This window comes from Hypomesus transpacificus, unplaced genomic scaffold, assembly GCF_021917145.1.
Source record: "Hypomesus transpacificus isolate Combined female unplaced genomic scaffold, fHypTra1 scaffold_116, whole genome shotgun sequence".
Lineage (NCBI taxonomy): Eukaryota > Metazoa > Chordata > Actinopteri > Osmeriformes > Osmeridae > Hypomesus > Hypomesus transpacificus.
In genome coordinates, this window is record NW_025813700.1 from 652,507 (window position 1) to 675,009 (window position 22,503).

Genomic DNA, 22,503 nt, shown 5'->3' on the forward strand with positions numbered 1-22,503 from the left:
CAGCTGAACACACACCCACCGTCCTCCACGCGGCATAACAAGATGTACCTGTCAAATACTCCCGAGATAGACACCAATCCATCGTGTGTTTTCCTGTGTGTTTGCTCGCCGGCTGGCGTTCGAAAAACTGGAGAGATTGTTCCTGTGTGTGTGTGTGTGTGTGTGCGTCGGTCTAATCAAGCACCTGGCTGGGGGAGTCCCAGCCGTAAAAGCCAGTCCCTGCCTGGGGGGCCCCCCCTGTGTTAAAACCCGGCATGCCTTTCCACAGCTACTCGGGTCAGCTGAAAGGGCGGAGGGCGCACATGGTCCCCGAGAACGAGTTCCACCACAAGGAGCAGCCGGTGCGCAGCGCCACCCCAGCCAGCCAGCAGAACGGCCCCGGCAACACGGGCAAGCCGGCCGCCGGCAAGACCGACGAGGGCTCCGCCGAGGATGCCGGTGAGTTCCCAGCTTTTCCACCGGGAAAAGTAGCTCTCGTGTCCCTTTTTATTTATTTTTTTACGTTCAGACGGGACGGAAGGCAGCCCCGGGTTTGGTGTCTGAACCACACGGTGACCGCCGCGTGGCGATTCTTTGAATCGAGTGTCGGCAAATGTTGTTTTCTCAAAGTCGCTCGGCGCTCAATCCGTTGGCGGGTTTGCGCTCTTTTTTCCCGCCCGATAGATCGATCCAAGGAGAAGTCTCAGGGGTCGGCGAAGCCAGCGAACAAGACCAACAGCACAGCGGCCAGAGTGACCACCAGCAACGGGAACGGTGCCCCCAACAGGTAGGAAGGCAAACTGCCCCGGCTGGAGACCTGGCATTGTGCCGCTAAGGAACTCGAATGTAGCTATGGATAGCTGAGCTGAAATGGGATTCAAAGGAAATGAAAGCTTTTCGTCAGCAGTAGACGGTTTTATTAGCTTGGTGTTATTAGCTTGGTGTTATTAGCTTTTTTATTTTTTTTGTATCTTAGCTGTAGAACATTGGTAATCATTTGTTGACTTTCCCTCTAACCAACCCCCCCCGCGCGTTCCCCACAGCACCAAAGCCATCAAAGAGCGGGAGGAGAAGGAGAAGGGGGGGAAGGAGAAAAAAGAGAAGAAGGACAAGACTCCGGGCAGCACGCCGGAGGCGAAGGGCGACGGGCGCCGCGACAAGCAGCGGGACGAGCGGGTGGCCAAAGAGGAGCGGGCGCCGCGCGAGGGTAAGGAGAAGGCGCCCAAGGCGGACAGGCTGAAGGCCGAGGAGAAGGGCGGCAAAGACGACAAGGCCAAGGCCGGCAACGGGGAGCCCAAGGAGCCGTCCAGGGAGCGCGATGCCTCCGCCGGCGCCAAGGAGCCCAAGAGCAAGGAGAAGGGGGACCGCGGCGCCGCGACGGGCTCCCTCAAGTCTCCGGTGCCCCGATCGGAGTCTGCTGAATCTGAGAGGGGTAAGCAAGTCCTCCCACGCCCCCACGCCCCCCTTTGCCGTTCCTGCTTTGGGGAGGGTGGGGGGGTGTTTTCCAGTCGTCATCTCAAAGTCTCTTTGCTGCATGCTAACCGAAGCCACACGTAAATACTCACTCTGACATCCCCTCCTCTTCCCCCCCCTCCTCCAGATCACAAAAGACGAAAGCTCGACGCCCACTCTTCGCCATCCCACTCCTCCTCCGTTAAGGTTAGTATGGCCTGAGGACCGGCTGTGCCCGTGTTTCTTCCCTTGTCCCCGCCGGAGCGTTCCCCATCTGTAATTTTCCGTGTCCCATCCGGCACCTCAAGATCACGGAGGAGAGGTCACACACACACAGGGCGAAAGAGAGAGAGAGAGGCGCGCCCAGGAGAAATCACCCCCATCCTTAGACCCATTGGGAGCTGGGAAAAGAAATTCCATGGACTTCTATCATCGATTATTTTTCCTGAGCCGGGGTGGGGAAAAACCTTCAAAGACTTGAATAATGTATATATCGATTACTTGATTATTCAAATATTTATTTATTTTCGTGTGAAGGAAAGCCGTCCAAGTGCCTTTGAAAAGCGAGGGGAGTTTCGATGCCTTTCTATAATTCAAAAAAGTTTTTGCTTTGGAGAAAGAGAGAGAGGGCAATATAATCCTCCAACATAATGGCTTCCAAAGATGGCCTCCCTGTTTTCGCCTTTCAAGAATAAAAGGAAGATTCCGGAATTCGTTTCTCTAAGAGCTGTGTTTCCCAGTCCATAATAGCACCCAAAATGAAGAATCCCCCCCCCCCCCCCCCCCCTCTTTTGCTGCAAGCTGAGAAGATTTCACCGTCGAAGCGGCGTGACCAGTTTTTTCCTTCTCCCCCCCCTTCATCCTCGGAGTCTGCGGGGCAGTCCAGCAGTGGTATGATCCCAGAGTGTCCCGGCGTCTCCAGGAGCAGAATGTCTGTTCGCTGTAGGAAGACCTGCCCCCACCTGCCGTCACATCGACACCTCCCCCCTCCCAACACACAAATGTAGTTCGCTCTGTCCAACACCACTCAAGATGGGCGCAGTCGTTCCTGTGGGCCCCTCGTCCAGTCTACAAACCCCACCAGCACCACCCTCCCCTACGCCACTCCCCTCCCCCTCCTCCTCCACCACCAGCTCCCATCAACCCTCAACTCCCCCCACCCCACCCCCACCAGACGTCCTGCCACAAGTCCTGGAAACCAAAGCCACCAGCAACCCAGGCAGAGAGAGAGAGAGTGCAAACAAAAGGAAGACCACCTCCCTTTTGCACCAGCCCAAACAAAGAAATACTCGAGGAAAATAACGCAATCCTACCCCGCTGCAAAAAGAGGGAGAGAGAGCGAGCGAGTGTGGGCGAAGCCTTCTGGATCACCTGGAGCGTTGCCCAAACCCCTCGGAAGCATGTGATAGGTTTTTATGTTTACTCTACACCCAGAGAAATAGACTCCCTGTGTCTTATCCATTCTGAACTGTAAGTGACAACAACAGAACTTATGAATGTAGCAAATCAGTCTGTAGGACCTAGAGCACACACAGTTCAGTATTTTTCCACACACGTAGTTGTCACGCTAGATTTTTAGCAGCACGTGCACGGGTGTACTATACTGTAAAATATCAGTGGTACTATAGGCCAATTGGGGGAAAAAGACACACATTGATATGCTGCATTTAATACCAGACAGTTTTTATTTTGTAGAATTTGAGATTGTATCCCATCCCACTCCTCAGGGTCTTCCTATGTAAAGCTTTTATAATGTCTTCCCAGATGTTAAGATCTCGCCTCTGTTAATAACCTTGTCTAAGCCTTAGCCCTTGAAGGTCAATGGTCGTTCGGGGGGGGAAAAGGGTTCCCGTCGACCTGTGCCGGCCATGGACCACACCCCCCTCCCTCCTCCTCGGCCTCCGACTCTTCTGCTGTCTGACAACCTCCCCTCAGTTCATCTGTCGTCTCCATTCATTCCTACAGGACAATAGCAACGAACTCAAGGATTCTGCTTCCAAGGTTTGGGCACGCTCTGTTTGCACCTTCCACCACTCTGCTCTGACCTGAATTTGCTCTTCTCGTCGTGTTTTTAAAAAGAGTAAAACAGAATCTTTTTAAGAGCTAGCTGTAATGTTCCTTCTTGATTTACTTGAGAATATGTGTGACCCACTTAGAAATGTTCAATAGTTAACCACATCCTCAGCTTAGGTGGAGGCGAGATGCTTCAAGATGACTCGGTGGGGGGGGGGGGGGGGGGGGGGGGGGGGGAGATGAGAAGCGCTTGCCTATGACAGCAGCCCCTTTGTAAAAGTGGAGAACGTGCTGATTGGCCACTTGCAGGATGAGGGGGGGGCAGACTGAGGCTAAAAGGGCTGAATTTTAAGCAGGCGGCTTCTCCTTCATCTCCCCATGATCCGTTTCTACGGCCGTCCTTGATGCTTGCGGTAGACAAAGTTGATCTCCAGTTGGGCTCACTTTCGATTGACCTCTCTCTGACGCCCGACATACTCCGACCCCCAGATGCATTTGTGATGTTTGTTGAAAGCGAAAAACGCCTCGTCCTTAGACACGTTTGGTTTTTTTTGGAAGTAGTTAAATCGACTTTATATCCTCACTGTAGACAGGGCTCGAGTTGTGCCCCATGTCTAGTCTCTCCATCTCCCACCAGGCAGACGAACCATAGATGGATTCAGGTGAATAATTTAGACTGCGGCTCACAAGCTTTTTCTTTTTTAAGAGCTCATTTGATTTTTTCCATGGGGTTAGACAACGTTGTTTCTCTGGCACTACTGTCAATATGTTCTTGCTTTGGTCTTCTCTCAGTTCTGGTCCTCAGTAGTTTGCATTCCTTATTTTGTTTTGTTTCACGCATGTTCCTGAATATTTAACCTCCACGGCTAGATTTAGCTCGAGGAACTGTCAAGACACTCGCTAGTTCTGTCAAGCGATTGGGGTTAAAAAAACGCAGAGGGGAATGTTGTTGACGCCGATGGCTTGGAGAGGTGAGTGAGTTGAGGGTGTGGGAAAAGAATGCGGACGAAAAGGTGCACCGTACACACGACGGGAAGTCCCTCCTCGGACGCTGCCCCGATCGGCCTTTCCGCTTGGTTAACGCGCGCTTGTCTTTGCAGCACCATATCAACTACAATTCGGTCGCGCGGTCCAAGAGCAGAGAGAGGGAGATGGACAAGAAAGAAACTGAGAGCGCGCGAGGCCGCTCCAAAGAGAAGAAGGACGAGAAGGACAAGAAGGACAGGAAGAGGGTGAGTGACGCTGCAGTGCATTGTGGGAACCGCACGCACCCGTCTTTTTGTTGTTGCAGCATTCCCCGCCCCGCCGCCCCTCTGCGTTTTGTGGCGTTGCATTGTCAAGATGGAGGAGAAGGCAGATATACTGACGACATTAATTTTGTTGCTCTTTAGGACCACTTGAACAGCGAACGCGAAGCAAGTCTGGAATCCAAACGCAGGAAAGATGAGAATGGAACCAGTAAGTGTTTCTGCTTTAAGAAACCCCGTATAGACAACCTTTCCCCCCCTCCAGACATGGGCCTAGACAACCTGGCAGCCAGGAGGCAAAATGAGGCACAAGAACAAACATCTGGGCCATAACCTGCAAATAGGTTGCAAGTCTTTATGCAGCCAATGAGTAACCCTCCGTGTACCCAGCCTGTGGCCCATCAGCCACAACAGGGACAGGGCATCCTCGGGGTTCAAACCAAAACCTCCAGGTACCTCTGTTCGACCCCCAACCCCTGGGCCAAAACCTCCAGGTACCTCTGTTCGACACCCAACCCCTGGGGCAAGAATCGCTCAATCAAAGAAATCGGGAGACGCAGCCGGTACAGGTACTCCCAGGGTTAACGGAGAGCTGCCTATTGGTGTCGGGACATCCCGTTAACTGGAACGAAGCGGCATGCCTGAGCTCCAACGGCAGAGCAGGTGTCGTATACAGGGAGGGATAACACCACCCCTGGAGGCAAGCGTATCTGTGATCAGGTTAGGACTACCTTAGGGAAGGAGTGCCGGGAAGGGATATGGGGATGTTAAGCGTGCCCCCGCGGCTGTAGCAGATGAGGGATTTTTCTACTGACCGGTGCGCAGAAGCCTCATCCCCAGGGGAACTAGAGAGGGAAGGATACTACTTCGAATGCCAAGACCGCCCTATTAAGGTTCGAAAGACCGAAGGGCTTGACACCTTAACGCCAGAGTCCAGAAACGCCTGGAACGAGATGCCCCTGACTGTATCCTTGGAGTAACGACAAAGGAATTCAGCGACAAACACAAATAATGAGGATTCCGAAAACCGGATCATTTGTGGTCGAATGATGCATAACCTAATAGCCACTTGACTGGCGCAGGACAGTGGTGAACCTGTTGCGTAACCACCAGAACGTAAGATTCGCTCAACCCACGGTGGACGCATGTGCCGAGTCTAGGACGACAACACACAGGCCACTAGACGAACACCAGCCCCAATGGGAACCCGTCCATCTAGACACTGTGTCAATGACTTCCTTCCCCTTCCAACCGAACAAGCCAAACGACCCGAGCACATCCGGTCAAGAGAACCAAACGTGTCTTGTCTTCCCCTCTCCCAGATTCCACCAAACACAGCAAGAGTGCCAGCCCCTCCTCCGACTCCCCTGTCCCCGCCGACAAAGAGAAGAGCAAGAGGTCCAAGTCCTCCAGCAAGGAGAAGATCGAGTCTGTGAAACCCGACAGAATCTCCGGCGGCAAAAAGGTAGGTTGGTCCCGCCTTCAGCTTTAGGAACCAATGACGATTGGTTCTTAAAGGTAGGCTGGTCCCGCCTCCAGCTTTTAGAACCAATGATGATTAGTACTTAAAGGTAGGCTGGTCAACCTCCAGTTTTAGGAACCAATGACGATTAGTACTTAAAGGTAGGCTGGTCCCACCTCCAGCTTTAGGAACTAATGACGATTGGTTCAGAATATCTAGAAAAACCATTGGCTCTGGGTTTAAAACATTATTTTTTTGTGAATATTTGAATATTTCTTGTTCAGTATAGCATGTTGCCTAAAATACGTTGTCAGAAGTATCATTTTCGCCCGCCGTCACCCCCTCTGTGGCGTGCGTGGTTGCTGATGGTAGTTGCAATGCCTTGATTTGACATTCTGTTCTTGGTTTCCTCTCCCCGTGGCTTCTGAAGGAGTCCCGGCACGACAAAGAAAAGGCCGACAAGAAGGACAAGAGAGACAGCAGTGGCGGGAAGGAAGAAAAAAAACAATATCCTTAAATGTTTGTTTTTGGTGGAAAACTTGAACCAAGAAATGGTTTCTTTGACTTCAGTTAGTACACATACATTTTCTTTGTGTTTTGTGACACAGTTTTACTTTCTTGTTTACACACACACACACACACACACACACCTCGCAGGGTCTGTCTAGCGTTATATCCTAATTGGTTGTTGTCGTTTTCGTTACCTCAGAATTCAATGGTAGCTTGACCAACATTTCCTGAATTCCCTAGACCTTTGGTTATTAACAGTTAGAATACACTGTTCGTTTCTATAGTTCCTTGAAATTCAGGTAATATTGGTGATGTTGCTTAGTTATTCATTTCACTCCGCAAAGGAATCCCGGTTAATATGAATGGGCTGTGGGGTCCTCTAGTTAGTACACTAATGAACATTTTGCTATCATCAATATTTCCCTTAATGATGATACCCATAAATCGTCTGACAAGCACAGATAATGTGTGCTAATGCAGTGCAGATGACGGTAAGATTCAAAAGTAGTGTTCCGTTCTCTTGACTTAATTTCACTTTTTTTATTTTACTATTCATTCTGTCCAAGCAGCTTTCAGGGCAACAATCCCAGAATCATGTGATCTGATGTTGCTTTCTTTCCTCCTCCTCCCCCCCACCCACCCCTGTTATTCTGCCGTTGCCTTTTGTGGCCTGCAACAGAAGAGACGCCGTGCTTTTACCCCCCCCCCCCCCTGACCCCCCACCCCCCGGCCCCTCCACCTGTACCCTGTTGCTAAGTCGCGCTCTGTTCCTCTCTGCCTTGCTCAGTCCTGACAAGGGGGGGCTGCATCTGAAATGTTCCTCTCATTTCTGCCTGTGTTGTTTTTCCGTGTACTGCCCTCAAGTGATGTTAGTTGTAGTGTTTGAACTTGCAGATCTCTTTTCTTCTCCCCCCCCCTCCCCCCCTCCCTCCCATTTCAGTGTGTTTCAGTAACCAGCTGAAAATCCGTATTTTTGTTTATTATTTGTTTTTTTTACTTTTGAATATTGGCACAGTGTGCTATTCAAATCACGACATGTTATTCTACTCAGACATCTGGAAACGGTATTAAATGCTCTTTCGAAAGCATAACAGCATATATTGGATAATCATATGCTTGATGGAAAATGTCATCTATTGGTCCATGTCAGGCTTCCCCCTCCCCTGCTTGTTTTATTGAAATTAACCCTCTCCACACTTTCATTTGCCTCATCTAGTTGTGTCTATTTATTTCTCCTTTTAATCCAGGCTAAAAGTTAGGCATAGTTGAGTGAAATGATACAAATGACCAGTTTGTATATTATGTGTACAATAATAAAGAAGGTAACATGTACGTCATGACATATGTTATTTTTTATTTTTTTGATGTTCCTTGCTATGACCATTATGCGATAGTGTGTTATCAGGTTTTTAAATGATTTGTAAAATGACAGTTCCTCCTTGAAGCAAATAAAGAATTGTAAAAAAAAAACGAATAAAAATAAAAACAATTTCAAAAGCTTTGTACTCCAAATGCAAATGTTTCGAAACAACTTTTTGGAGTTTTTATCTGCTGTACTTTACAAGTGTATGCTTTTTTTTAAAACTAATAAATGATAGTTTTCTTAGTGAGTCAAACTCTTCTTGTGGCCTCTTACTGTGACACTGAAACTGGTTTCTTCAACATGTACGTTCTAATGAACTGATTTAGCAGGATATTTACATGTACGCAGTGGGGAAGACATACTGAGGCATTATCTAAGACGACTCCCAACAGTTTATGGTTTTTGGAATCAGTTTTTATTTACAAAATGTAATAAAATTCTTTGTACACAACCTCACTAATGAGGTTTAATATGCCCACACATGCAGTTCTTGTTTTCACTATGTAGCTTGGCAATTTTCTCATTGCTGAGGTGCAGTTACAAATGAAATCAATTTTTCAAAATAAAAGACAGAAAGGATCTCATGTTGAGATTGTATGCTAACTCCCTAGGGTCTGCAGTAGGCTGCAGTTTGGTAAAGCGATCACCAATTTCACATGCATCTTATAAGGGAAGAATTGAGAAGAAGCCTTGATAAACTAAACAAATATACAGGTTTCTTAACATGTATGGTTCCGTACCATTTATAAATAAGTTTTCGTGTAATTTTGTTCTGTCTTGGCATGTTGTCAGAGTAGCGTAATCACAGTTTTTGTAGAAACAAACACACGGAACATTCTTTAGTACATGTTTCTTCACTTTTCCTCCTTTCCGTTCACTACATCATCAAATTTCAACAAAGTACACACAGGTAAAGAGAAAATCGAATGCAAATTACAACCGAATACAACTGAATATAATGTGCTATTTTTTACCAAAGTGTGAAGATACTGTAGAGCTTGTATACTCAGATATCGTTCTATTGCACTGATACTCGCTCAATGTTAATGTGTACGAAGTGTGATTCATTTTCAGACTCAAAGGAATACCCAAACCGTTTATATTGTATTGAAAAGGGTTTCCATGATTAAAATATTAGCAAGAGTCAGTTCTTCTATTGAAAACCTTATGGCACCATGTGTGTTCAAAAGTCTGTTTCAAATTTTGGCAGTAGTGATGAAGGGGGTTTAAATACTGCATTGTAATTATTACAATAATCTAATTCTACCTAAATTAAATGTTAGCTTGTACATCAGGCTCAGGAAATTGGCAGCACCTTTGCAATTCCAGATTATCAATGGTGTCAAAATATCAAATGAAATAAAGAAAAGAAAAACTGGATAAATACTGATTAAACTGATCCTATCTTATTGATGTGTCCGTAAATACCAAGACACAGAAAATAGCCTTATAGTAAAATAGGTAGATGACCTTCAGAACATTAAATAAATCACAACATATTTTCAGTTAAACATTTCACCACTAAAATGTCTGTTAATGATTCAAAAGACCTCAAATGTACTCCAGGATGGGTTTGATGGCAAGTAATGGCTTTTTAAATTCAAAATAATCTAACTAAAACATTTCCACCCATTGATAACAGCAGTTCAGAATTTTCTTTGTAACAATGTTTTCTGTCTATGTCCCCCCCCCCATGTTATTTTTAGGATTCTTTTTTCAAGTGAACTATAATTGAGTTGCATTGCTCTGTAAGGCACTAAGAGAGGCAAGTCCACTGTTTCAAGAAGCGCAAGTCCTATTGCGTCATCGTCGTCGATTATCGTGCAAGGCTTGGCAACACGGGATGGGCATTTGTTGACAGTAGGTTTGGGTCCAAGCTGATGACCAAGTCTGTCGCCTCCAGGGTGCCAGCCGCAATGTGTTGTGTTCCCACAGAAAGGCTTTGCCTTATACCAAACACCCTGGTGGAAGAGACAGACTCCACATCTGTGAAAATCAAAACAGTAAATAATATCATATTGAGTTCAAAGTCTTCAATGGAATATAATCTGAATGCTTGCATAAAATACCCCCCACCCCAAACAACTGCACGAGTGTTTGTCCATTTGCCTTGAAGAAAGCAGTATTTGACAGTATCACTCACTAAGCAGCCAACTGAAGGCCAATCAGATTACTATAAAGGCTCATGGAACTGAGACAAAATCAATTCAGAGACACACATCTTGCTGAAGAACGATAAAAAGACATACCCTTTATATCTTAACACTCTCCGTTCCATACACATTGTAACCTTCTCTGTAAGTGGCAAAGTTTTGGGTGTTTGCCGGAGGAGCTGGCTTAAAGTTTTGGGCATTCTTTGCCAGTTTCAGTCTTTTGGTTTCTTGCCGTGACTTATAACAGAACTCTACCAAAGCCACAGTCATAGCCAGCCCCAGCCCTCCGACCAAAATATAGAAGACACCAGCCACATTGCTCAAGCTTAGAGCACTTGTCTTGTCCTGGGGAACGTAAAGAACAGAGTTAAGAATATCTTACGGACATTTTCTCTGAGACCTCAAACAGAAAGCCTAATCCCCTCATTGCCCCCCTCCCCCCCTCACCAAGAGGCCCTTTAATCAAATCTATTTTTTAATATAGGGACCACCATATTGATAGAATAATGGGCATCCCCAAGTGAAATAAAGTTTGTTCTACAAACAGACACTGAATCATCTGGAGACGTGTCTACTGCGGGATACTGCTCCACTAAAGGTAAACTGCAGAAGTTGACACGTGAACGACGTTCCCACGCTCAAGTCAAAAGCTTTGAGGAACTAATAACTCTGGCGTGTCCGTCAATCCATAACTTCAAGAGTATAGGTGAGTCAACTCTGTTTGTTGTTACCTGCTGGATTGGTGAATGTAGATAGAAAGAATTGATCTAACCCTAATCTGTGGCTTGTTTGCCAGGCCACTTCTAAGGAAGATGGTCAATGTCGTACAGGTCGCCAAAAAAAACAAAGTCCTGACTTTGCTACAGTTTTATACGTCACAGTAACTTCTAGGTACCCTCGCCTGACTTCATCTCACAGCTTCACGATGGGAACTGAACCATTTTGCTGCTACTAACATCCAAACTTAAATATTGAAACGTATTTATAAGAGTTTTACCATTTGCATTTTAACCCTATGAGTGTGCCCAATAGGATGTGCTATGTTGTGACGCTTAAAGCCATGTGGCAAACGTCCCCCACAGTTCTCAGAGGGTTAAATAACTGGTTTATGAATTCCTTTAACTTCATGAGGTGTGCAAACAAAGTCTCCTTATTGCGACATCTCACATTTCAAACGTAACTGTCAAACACCACTTGACTCACTCTGTGGCCAGGTGACATTTGACTGTCAGTTTGGAGTTTGTCAGAGTAAGTAAACTTGTTGGTAAGTCACACCGCATGATGGTAATGGATTTAATATACTCAATTAGCACGCAAATAAGTAAGGACGCTAATAAACAATATTTCAATAAAAGTTTGGTTAACAAAACAGCAGCATAATGGTTACAATTCTGTGGCTTTCAATGTCGAATAATATTAAATAATTAATACATGTAATTCTGCATACTTGGAAGGCATGCTGCACCTTTGATAACAAGTCTAAGATGTGTTGAAATCTTATCATCATAATCATGTAATGAATCATGATATTACTATGACAATTGTAATGGTAACGTGAAGTATGTGTACGAGAGAACAGTGTGATGCTAGTGTTTAAAGTGCTTCACGTGTGGCAGATGTAGCATTCTAAAAAGAAAAAGAAAGGAAAAGAGAATCAAATGAAAAATAATAGTAAAGCTACAATATTAGTAGTATATTTGGATTATGTATGCTTCAGATATTTGCATATGAAAAATTAAGTCAAAATGCAATTTGAAATCAATACAGAAAGACCTGCAGCGACTGACCTTACTTCCAGAATCCTTGGTTCCACATTCACCCTTATCGTACCACCATTTGTTTTTCAGCTTGTCTAAGATGCCTTGTTCACTGAGTTTCAATACTGCAAGGTTTACAGGAGTTCTTCACGTGGGAAATAACATAAATAACATTATATCATGTTATTTTATGTTATTCAAAATATTTTAACTACTTAATACTTTACAAAGCGATAGAGTAGGGTCCTGGCCAAAACATCACAGAGAGCAGGCAAATACTAGCTGTTACCTTTCATACACCAAGTCTACCCCTACCGTGCCAGACCCCACCTATATCGCTTTGAGTAATCGGCACACTGTTCAAAGTAGACAAAATTACAACTAGCACAATAAATAGCTACTGTACAATCATGGTTAATGATGAACAGAAAAGGTGCAATCTCAGAAGCACATGTAGCTTTTGTACCAAATGTTTAGCAGAGTGGATCTAACAGGAACCCTTTCTTGACTAACAGATAGACAAAAACCAGCAGTCCCGATTTTGTTCTAGCTGAGGGTAGCCAATGTCTCACAAAAACACCAATTTTTGCATCCACAACGTAGGCCCAAAAGGAATAACTACAAAAGAATGTGTAGGAGCGAAGAAGTTTAATTTGGAAGAGCTTGTGTCTGGCCCAAATACTGTTATATCTGTATTGCTGTGAAACAGTATCGGTGTCAGAGAGTTGCTCTTTTTCAATTTCTACCTGCCCTGTGGTTACAGGCAGGTCTGATGGATTGAGAGCAAATTTGTAGCTAGATAGAATTTTTTCCCGCTCAAACAGTTTACAAATCATACTGTGGGGGCTATTGGTTTGTAAGACATCATGCTATCTACGTGACTGCTAGATTTCTGTGTTTACTTTCTTTCAAAAAAATGCCTGTGTTCTTTAACTTCTTGAAATATATTGTATTCACCACTGCACTCTTTCAAAGCGAATGTAATCGTTTAAATTTAGAGAGAGGAGGAGAGCGTATCATCGTTCTAGCTTGTGAAATTTGACAAATATATATCAAATTTTAAACACGTTTCGCAAAGATGCTTTCAGGACTTAACAATGAAGTTAATATCAGCAGCTTTGGCCGGATAATGCTCCTGGATAATGAGATGTTGTTAAGAGAATGGTAGCCAATCAGGGGCGTGTTCAGGGAGTGGCCTAGGGTGGCACGGGCCACCCCTGAAATCTGATTGGCCACCCCAATATATGATTGGCTATATGCCCAGTCAGAGGCGGGCCACCCCTGGTGCCACCCCTATCAAAAATGTCTGGACACGCCCCTGTAGCCAATACCCATGGGATGTTAGATAAAGGTTAACCTGGCCTCTGAATGGACACTACTCTCCCAAGACAGACCATAATGTAGACAGACATGAGACACAGGCTGGCTGATAGTTTAAAGGACACTGTGCCCTTCAGTGACTGGTCCTGAGGAGATAAAAAATCCTAGTGACTAAGGAAAGGCAATCATCTGAGTCTCTCTTTTTCTCACTACATTCCCCAACAGGAAGGAGTCTAACTCCTTTTGTTACGACATAACGATACTGTCTATTCTAGTATCTCATTGTATCACAGGCTTATTGAAATAAGGACATGCTGTGAATTCCGCAAAGTCACTCCGATAAAACACAAAGGAGTACGTGAGAAGATGTCTTCCATCGCACAGAACTTGCATCTGACTCACTCACTAGGTCAGGTGTCTCACAAGGCCGTGGCCCACCTTACAGGCTGGCTATTAGTAGACGTCATCGAGCTGGCTGGGTGAGGGGAGAGGACTGTGCCCTGCGTGTCAGTCCACTAAGCAGAGTGTTTGACGTGATGTGACATGAGCTGTTGGCTGCCTGCGCATGCCTCTCAGGTGGCTGTGACCTTGCGCGGGTCACTGCTGGCAGGGAGACATGCTGGGGTCATCCTAATATTTATCTAGGCCAACTACTTAAGGGGCAGAGTGAAAAAGAAAACCTGTTCGATTCCCTTAAGAGAGCTTATCATAGTCTGGAGTGGAGAGGTGGTCAGTATTAAATACCAGCCCTGAGTGAATCAGATCTGATGATACGTGTGTGTCATTTGTATATATTTCCACTATTTCCCCTTCGATAAAGTCGATAAAGTCCATACAACTACTATAGTGCAGTTCCAGTCGGCCAGTTTAAATTTCGAAGGAGTTAGTGAGGGGAAGTCAATCTGCTGTCTCCTCGGTTCACAGGTGGGTTAGTTTAGATGAATTGTGAACTTGATATGTGTTGGAGATAAAGCTATAAAACAGAGACAAACAATGAATAACACCCACAATATGAACAAGTCATGCATAATATTAAACCTGTAACCCACAGCAACAACACTGAGGCACTGTCATATACAGAGGAAACATGAAGCACTTAAAAACATGATTAAAGGTATAAATAATGAACCAATTCTCATACATGCACACATATGTATACCAAATACTAATCAGCAAAATCCCATAAAAACGGATTTAATAAACCTGAATGTTTGTTCTATACTAGCCTACTTAAAGCATCCGATTAAATTGTGTTTGCTGACATTTAGGTGATCCGTGTTCAGTCTAGTTAAAATGTCCTCACTCAGTGGTTATTACATACAATATATTTGAAGCACGCGGTTAAATTACCAACACATACATTTTTTGCGAACAAAACAACAAACAAGAAATGTGGCAGTCAGGTGTGATACCATAACTCTCTGTACCAAGGCGTCAAGACACATCGCTAGTGGGAAGGGACGGCTTCTTTGTGTTGCTCTGCAGGTAGTATCCATATCCCGCTTACTCTCGGGAATGAATGACTAGAGTCGGCAACATCAAAGCGAGCCTGCCGCGTCCCTCGCAATGTGCCCAAGTGCGCTGCGTTCACGATGCAAGCAGAGGAGTCGCGTGAGACAGAAGCTGATCTCGCCGTGCCCTCGCACGACCACACAAGGTCGGGTCGGTGTTCCCCAGCCTCCTCCTGCGTGTCATTGGTCAGGGGTTCCGGCCGTGGAGAGACTTTGAGTGGCCTTGGACTGAGACCAGCCAAAGGAATCTGTCGGGGTGACAAGCTGAAACTTTTTTTTTTATTTATTTTTTTACAAAAATTAGAAGATGTTGTACGACAGACCGTTTAGATCACTTTGTCATTAGAATTCTCACGTTTGCCTGGAATGCTTAGTCCCCTCAAGACTACGCTGTTCGCCTCGCCTGCCCCTCGCACCCAAGGTTAGTGGCAACTTGGAGAGTGCTACTTAACAGCTTAGTGCTTTATATTCAAAAGGAATTTAGATAAATGATTCATTAAAATTGATTACGGGATTAGGCCTGCCATCATTCCTGCTGGCGTTTTTGCAAGGGGAAATGCACTAATATCTACATCTATCTCAAATCTATCAAATTTCAATCAAACAGAACATTAACATTTCATTCCAACACATTGCCCTGTGGATATTAAAAACAGAGGAATGGCCGATCGGCTTTTTACATCCACAGGTCAAATCGCTAAACCCTATCGCCTAGGCAACATAACGGCCCTACTAAGTCGTCTACCACAGGTGTGGTCATGCTGGTTGACATAGCCAGCTTCTCTGCTCTCATTCCTGCCCTTCCAGTTAGCCCCAGTCTGAATTCTTCAACACTAACTGGTATTTTTCCTCCATTAGCCAAGTAAAGGGTTCCGAGTTAGATCTCAGTTGCATGATCCAATAGAAAAAAGCTACTTTTTTGTTTAGTTTTTCTTTAGGGGGGAGCAGTATTGGGGCTGTGGTTGTGGCCCAAACACTGTAGGTTACAGTGATGACAGCCTTGCCGATTACTCTACTCTACGATACCCGACTTTGGTGACATTGAGGCTGACCTTGGAGTCACCTCCCCCGCTGCCGCACTCTCCCTTGTCGTACCACCATTTGTTTTTCAATTTGTCCAAGAGGCCTTGCTCATTCAGTTTTAACACTGCCAGGTTAACAGCATTTCTTGAAACGATAAAACATGACTTGTAAGGAAAATTAACAGGTCCGTGAGAAATCTAATACGTAGAATATTAGCAATAGCAGTACTCATAATCATATCAATGGTTTATAAAAAAAGGGGAGCACGAAAAGGACAAATTGGTCAAATAATTTCACCAATGTGGAGAGGTAAGAAGCGTTTTACAGCAAAGAAAGTGTCAAATACTAGAGAGGTGGCATGGAGGGGTTACATTGCTAAGAACTAAAGTGTGCGGGGATGGGGACAGTTTCGTCACTGAGAATAGAGTAGACGACAACACAGGGCATGCACGTTAACATTCACCACAAGTGACAGTGCAGCTTTTAGCGAGTTTAAGTCAAGAAACACATTGAACTGTTAAATTAGGAAGCAAATGCAAAACTGCCAGAGGGTCACCACGGAGGACAGAAGGGAGGGAAATATCAAGGGGGAAAACAGGAACACAAACAAGGATGGGGTGGGAGGGGAGGGAGGGAGGGAGGGAGGGAGGGGAGGGGGGCACATCAACAAACAGATGGATTAAGTAAATATGACTATTGTACCCAGAGCAAGAAGAGAGAGAGGGGGGGGGTTGGAGAAAAGAAGAAAACACATAGAGATACAAACCGCATCGACGTGACAGAATAAAAAAATAGCATTTTAGGTCTAGGCTAGGTTAAAAGGAACTCATAATACCGTTAACGTCTGGATGGACCTCAAAAAAAAAAAAAACGAAAAAGAAAAGGTTGAGGAGTAAGGAAGGAAAGACAACAGAGACATCAGGGTAGGTGGAATACTATAACAACAAGGAGGACATTGTTATATTATCCCACCCACCTTAATGCAGAGCCTTTTGGTGTGGCCACACCGTAGCCCTTAGAATCGAGGTTGCCGCCCACTTTCATGGTGTCGCATGGCTTCCGCTGCTCAATGTATTCGTTCATAGTGGATTCGAGAAGAAAGGCGAACTTGCCCTTCGACTTTCGTACCCGGGCAACCCCGTCTGGAGTTGTCTTGGCGAACACTGACGGTTCGGCCGATTTCATGTATGACCACATTTTTTCATAAACCCCTATTTTGGAGCGCTGCGTTTGGGGGGGGAGAGAGAGAAAGAGAAAAAAAATGAATCAGTTGAGCCATCCGACAAATGTACAGAATTTACACACACCCCCCACCCCCTCTCACACACAGACACACACAGGTGGACAAAAGTATCCGTAAGTCCTTCCAGAATTCAGAGGACAGGATGTGACACAGTGGGCCAGGAGCAAACCACGATCGAGAGCCTGAGGTCTGACAAACTGCCAGCTCACTTCAAACAAACCGAGGGGCGCGTGTATCTCATCAGCACCCCCCCCCCCCCCTCGAACGAACGAGCGCGGCCACCTGCTTCCTCTCGACATCGCCTCCGCCTCCGAGGTCAAGAGGAAGAGAGTCAGCATGCTCTTTGACCTTGGCAGGGTTCGGGCCTCACCTGCACGGATCGTTAGGTTGCCACCTGGAGGAGCTAAATGACGTGCTGCGCACAGCCCTGCCCTGACTCACGCTGAGCAGCTATATTTGGCCACTGAGTGGCTGACTGCTGGTCTCCGGGGAGCCCGAGAACACGGCAGTCTACAATAGAAGGACACACATGGACGCCGCATTAAAGTAGGTTAATGTGACCTTCTGCCGAGCCAGTGGGGGGAAATAACTGCCGCGGAGAAAACTTGCCGGTTTGGAAGTTTTTTCACTCGTGGAAAAAAGTAGAGTGAATATGAATAGAAATCGTTCAAATAAGATATCGAATTCTAGTTGAAACGTAAACTATACTGTAAATTGACAGTTTGAATCGAGCGTCTGAGTTCTTAAATGGGTAGCTTCAGATTCATTGACGATCAACTCTAATTTCACGCCAGGTAGGATCATGGAGAAGACACACAACCTAAGGATGGTTCAGGAGGATTATCTTAAGACGGACAGATCTGACAAGGTATGTCATTGCAGTAGTGGGCCAACTGTTGGCTGTTGAAGGGTTAGGGTTTGCCATATCGTAGGAATTGCACAGGCACTCTCTGTCTCTCTTTCTGTCTCTCACTCTCTCACACACACACATAAAGGGCAAAATTAGCATTGAGCATCCCTAATTCCTCTAATCCGTATCGATTGTGCCGTAAGCGCCATTTCGGATGTGCTCTCCGACAGTCTTCAGAGCCTGTGGGAGTTCCAGAAAGTTCCAGCGCTCTCGAGTGTGTCCCAGAAGGTGGCGGGGGCACGACTACGTTGGCTCAGGCTTGCCGCTTTAACCTCTCGCCATCGTTTAACGAGGTCAAGGAGCGACGCGTCGGAGGAGACGACGCTGCTCGGTTGATCTGTGATGCTAATCGTTTAGGTAAGCCGAACGGCCCAGAGCACTGTTGACCGCTCGTCTCTCTTTATCGGGCCGAAGCTCTTGCTCAGCTCGCCTGCATATTCTGTTAAGTTCGGTTGGGAAATGCAAATCGTTAGACCTGAACCCGGTGAGGACTTCGACTGGATCAGGCCTGTCGCGGCGTCGGACGCCCAGAGGACGCATCTCTTTGATGCGCCCCGATGAGGGAGACCGAAATAAATGAGAGCGTGGGGCAAACAAATTAAATATTGAACAGGAGAAAAATGGCAAGACTCTGCAGTCAAAACATTGTTCTGTGATATCGAATGTGCCATCTGCTCCTGTGTTGGCACGCCCCATCAACTAAAAACTCCCTGCTCATGTTCAGAGAGGCCCGAGACGACAGTCATGTCATCGTCACATCATATGGAGTGACAGTTAGGTCTGCTCTCCCGGTAAACACAATGTACTGGCTTGCAGACATCAGCTTCACCCAATCACACTGCCTCTCTCACGTAAACACACACACACGCCCCAACCCCTTCTACCTTCTACACAGACCGCCCTCCTCCTCTAGAGAGGTGCGTTTTACCCCCCTTCATCACACACTCACAGAAACGGTTCTGAGAGGCGCCATATGGGAAGCCATCAAGGGGGTGTCATGGCTCAGTGGGAAATGTCGACGGAAGCTGTTGCATCTTACGCACCAGCAGATGTTGGAGCCTTATGTGTGCGTGTATCGATCAAGGGCAGATCTTCTGTGAGAAAGGGGGGGGGTGGGGGGGGGGAACGGCGCTACCATCCGGCTTTCAGCTACCACTCATATGTCTCTCCAGTGAAGGGAGATCAAATCTAGTCCTCTGCCTTTGAGAAAATAAAGGGGGCCCTTTTGTCAGGGAGTCTTGGACGCAGGTCTGTGGAAGGTCCACAGCAGACTGAGAGAGGAGCTGGCCCAGCTTCCGGCGAAGGGTCAGGGGAGGGAGGTCATTTACACAATGGAGGTGACATGGAGGACTGCACCCAGCGAAGCCAGTAAATGTCACAGAAGGTGCTCTAAATGTCAACGCGGGACACCTGTGAGGGCTCTCTTTGTGGTCACTTAAAGCAAATTCAGACAAGTGATCTTATGTATCGAATAGAGGGCTGCGCCACATCCGATATACAAAAATGTAGAGAGAAATGTACAAATATCTTATCCGAATTGAAGAACAAGAACTCGATGGGTAACTTCATCAAGAATTGAACAGAAGCTGGCTCTGTAATGGATTCAGACCCCGTGATTGAATCAAGCTTGACATCTGCACAAATTCTGTCGAAGGGACTGCTAGCGTAAATGATCCTAAATGACGATAATACTCCGTGACAAGCTTGACCATACTGTGTAAACAGTGTGTAATTTCTGGCTCTTATGAAATGCATGCTTCTCTGTCAGCATTACTGGTCGTCAGCAATCACATTTCGGCTAAAAGGACTCCGAAGCTCAGCCTTCAATGTTATGCCTATTCCAATTACTATGTTGCATTTGTTTATGGCTGCGTGGCTGTGTTTGACTACAATCTGCAGTCCACCAACATTTCAATGATTGTTTATGCACGGGTGAACCCCTCACGGAACTATGCGTCTGCGAAGAACGATAGCATTCAGACCAAGCTACCCCTCCAAAGACAAAAGGTCAGCCCCTCTTCATAGGTAGGATGTCACAACTTCCTGGTTTTTGTCCCACCCATCTGAATGCGACCAACCAGCTCCCACGCTGCGGCTCAAACACCCCCCAGCTGTCTGTCCATCTATCGACCCATCCTGGCAAGGCTTCACAAGCCATTCGCTTGTGTCCACCCCGCTGGCAATCCACAACAGGGATGAGCAGACGGATAAATCATTTGCAGTCGGTCTGAATGCGTGGAGGCCCATCCTCACTCTTGGATCCTCCTTTGGCCAATTATACAAAAGAGAGAGAGAGCTCCATTAAAATTCAACCTATTGAACCAGAGAAGCTGCAGCTCCCGCTGAGGCAGGTGGAGAGGACCAGGTCACGGCGGAGGAAGATATATCAACAAACTCCCCGTTGAAATGAGACCAAAGAGTTCCCGTTCCTCCACGTTCGCCGACCCCACGAAATAGATTAAGCTCAATGAACATGAAAGAACGCTATTCAGTGTCAGTTTGTTCGCTTTATCCGCAGTTTATGCAGAATATCATTCCTGAAATGCTTTGACAACAAAGCCAAGAGGCAGGAACTGGGAGACTGGCATGAGCGCTAGATGTAAATCCTGTGAGGATCCAGACAGGCTGAAGGTGAGCGTTTGAGGAATCACCAGCCTGCATGGCATCACAGATGATTTCCGTTGGCCTGTGGCTACGTGACTCTAATTAACCAGCACATCTTTCCTGAAGAACGTATTTAAAACGTATCTCGCCTCTATTAATCTGAGGCCTTTTTTCCCTTCATTCCTCTCCCCGGTTTTAATTAAAAGTTCTGGAGGATGACTGCTGAGTTGTGACATTTCCAGTTTTCAGGCGGCGAGGCGGGAACTGGGTCACTCATTATGAAGTCCCTAAACACCTGTCAATTATCTCGGTAGACCGACCTGTGACAAACCGCGGCCTGTCTGCCTGTCAAACAAATCACGAACGCGCACATCCATTGGATGGGGCAAGCTGTTAAGTCTCCTCTCTAACTGTACATGCACACCTCGTACAGTAACTACAGTGGTTAATTATTCAGTTTGTTCCATTTTTGATGATTTTGGTTTGAAAAATCAGTGATTGAAGCGGTAACTACAGAGGCTCGGCACCCTGTGGGGAATCTCTTTCACAGATGTTAACTTTTGATAAGCCGTTTGTTAATTGCGTGGCGGCGACATTCTCTGGCAAATTCACACACAGACAGGTGCAGGACCCCTCTTAAAGATCTAGGCTATTATCCTGAGGAAAGCGTGCGCTGGTGGCACGCTTCAGTGGTTAAGCCTCGTTTCTTCTTCTCACCCTAAAGAACTCCTTGGTGGAACCCGAGTCCAGGGTGCCGTAGGCGATCTCCGTCTGCTTGGCCAGGTCCTCGGCGCTCTCGATGGGAGACACCATCCTCTCCACCGTCAGGAAGGCGGCCAGGTTGGCCGTGTAGGAGGAGATGATGATGAGGGTGAAGAACCACCACACGCCCCCGACGATACGCCCCGACAACGACCTGAGGAGAGAAAGGCGGGCGGGAGAGCAGAGAGACGTCAGAGCAGGATGTCCAACCCCGGGGACGATGAAGGATGCCCCCCCCCCCCCCCCCCCCCCCCCCCCCCCCCCCCCCCCCCCCCCCCCCCCCCCCCCCCCCCCCCCCCCCCCCGGGGCAACGAGAAGCCCCCGCCTCCTCGTCTTTCACAGCCCTCTGGGGCTCCGCTCGTCGGACCGCCCTTTGACTGAAATGCCTGGGGGGGTCCGAAAGGATCTTGGATTCACGGCAAATATCCCTCACATACCTGGTCGTGTCGATAACATTCCTCTGACAGGGTGAAACAAATAAGAGCTTTCCCTCAGCTTTGCAGCCGTACAGTAGTGTACCTGCACGGAGGACGACTGGGCGCACAGCCCAAGAAAGGAGCCAAAACTCAAAGCCAACACAGCTTAGTCTGCCTCTGGACAGGGTGAAAATTAGGTCACCACCTTCCACTGGTAGTCATCCATCCCTCCAAAGTCCTCAGGCTATCTACCGAGTGAAAATGAACACTGCACCTAGCACATAGGACTCCGATAGGTAAACAAAGATCATTTCTGTCAAATCTGCCACGGGCCTGAGAGCCAAGAGCGGAGCATCGACGACGTGAGATAAACATCAAGCGGATCCATGTTTTTAAGTGCTGATCTCCGTGCGATAATTAACGGCCTTTATCCTGCGCTCATGGGACACGGGACTTATCCCCCCCCTCTCTCTGATCGACGTCTTCCGGAACGTTCTCCCATTGATCTTCAATGCTGCTCTACAAATCCCCACCGGTGCCAGCAGGAGCCGGACGGCCAGCCTAAACAATGACGCCCCTCCCCCCCCCCCCCCCCCCCCCCCAGGGGAGGAACGAAGAACACCAGCGACAATGTGGAGTGAAGCGATGGACTGAATGACTGGATGGAAGGGAGGGAAGAGGGGGCGTGCCTTTTTCCTTTCTCAGGAAACAGGAATCGTGATGGGGGGGGGCCGAATGGGGACGCACAAAGCGCTTCATCAGAGTGCAAATGCTTTTC

At 46.9% G+C, this 22,503-nt stretch overlaps 2 protein-coding genes across 3 annotated transcripts in view; one reads left to right on the top strand and one right to left on the bottom strand.

Moving 5' to 3' along the window:
• thoc2 (THO complex 2) overlaps positions 1–8,155 on the top strand; it is a 26,238-nt gene extending 18,083 nt beyond the window's left edge. Inside the window, exons 29-39 of one of the 2 annotated variants that reach the window (XM_047050456.1) lie at positions 269–438; positions 664–766; positions 1,023–1,411; positions 1,580–1,638; positions 3,397–3,432; positions 4,545–4,676; positions 4,836–4,902; positions 6,014–6,156; positions 6,584–6,660; positions 7,101–7,154; positions 7,343–8,155. In XM_047050456.1, the coding sequence (XP_046906412.1) occupies positions 269–438; positions 664–766; positions 1,023–1,411; positions 1,580–1,638; positions 3,397–3,432; positions 4,545–4,676; positions 4,836–4,902; positions 6,014–6,156; positions 6,584–6,660; positions 7,101–7,128 (1,204 nt within the window). In that variant the 3' untranslated portion in view covers positions 7,129–7,154; positions 7,343–8,155. The remainder of the gene's footprint in view (positions 1–268; positions 439–663; positions 767–1,022; positions 1,412–1,579; positions 1,639–3,396; positions 3,433–4,544; positions 4,677–4,835; positions 4,903–6,013; positions 6,157–6,583; positions 6,661–7,100; positions 7,155–7,342) is intronic. The other variant, XM_047050457.1, reaches the window with a different exon arrangement.
• Positions 7,640–22,503, bottom strand: part of LOC124488016 (glutamate receptor 3) — a gene marked incomplete at its 5' end in the record, with an annotated part of 29,307 nt that continues 14,443 nt past the window's right edge. Inside the window, 5 exons of the mRNA XM_047050455.1 lie at positions 7,640–10,012; positions 10,276–10,524; positions 11,967–12,081; positions 16,767–17,014; positions 21,265–21,463. Of these exons, the coding sequence (XP_046906411.1) occupies positions 10,279–10,524; positions 11,967–12,081; positions 16,767–17,014; positions 21,265–21,463 (808 nt within the window). The remainder of the gene's footprint in view (positions 10,013–10,275; positions 10,525–11,966; positions 12,082–16,766; positions 17,015–21,264; positions 21,464–22,503) is intronic.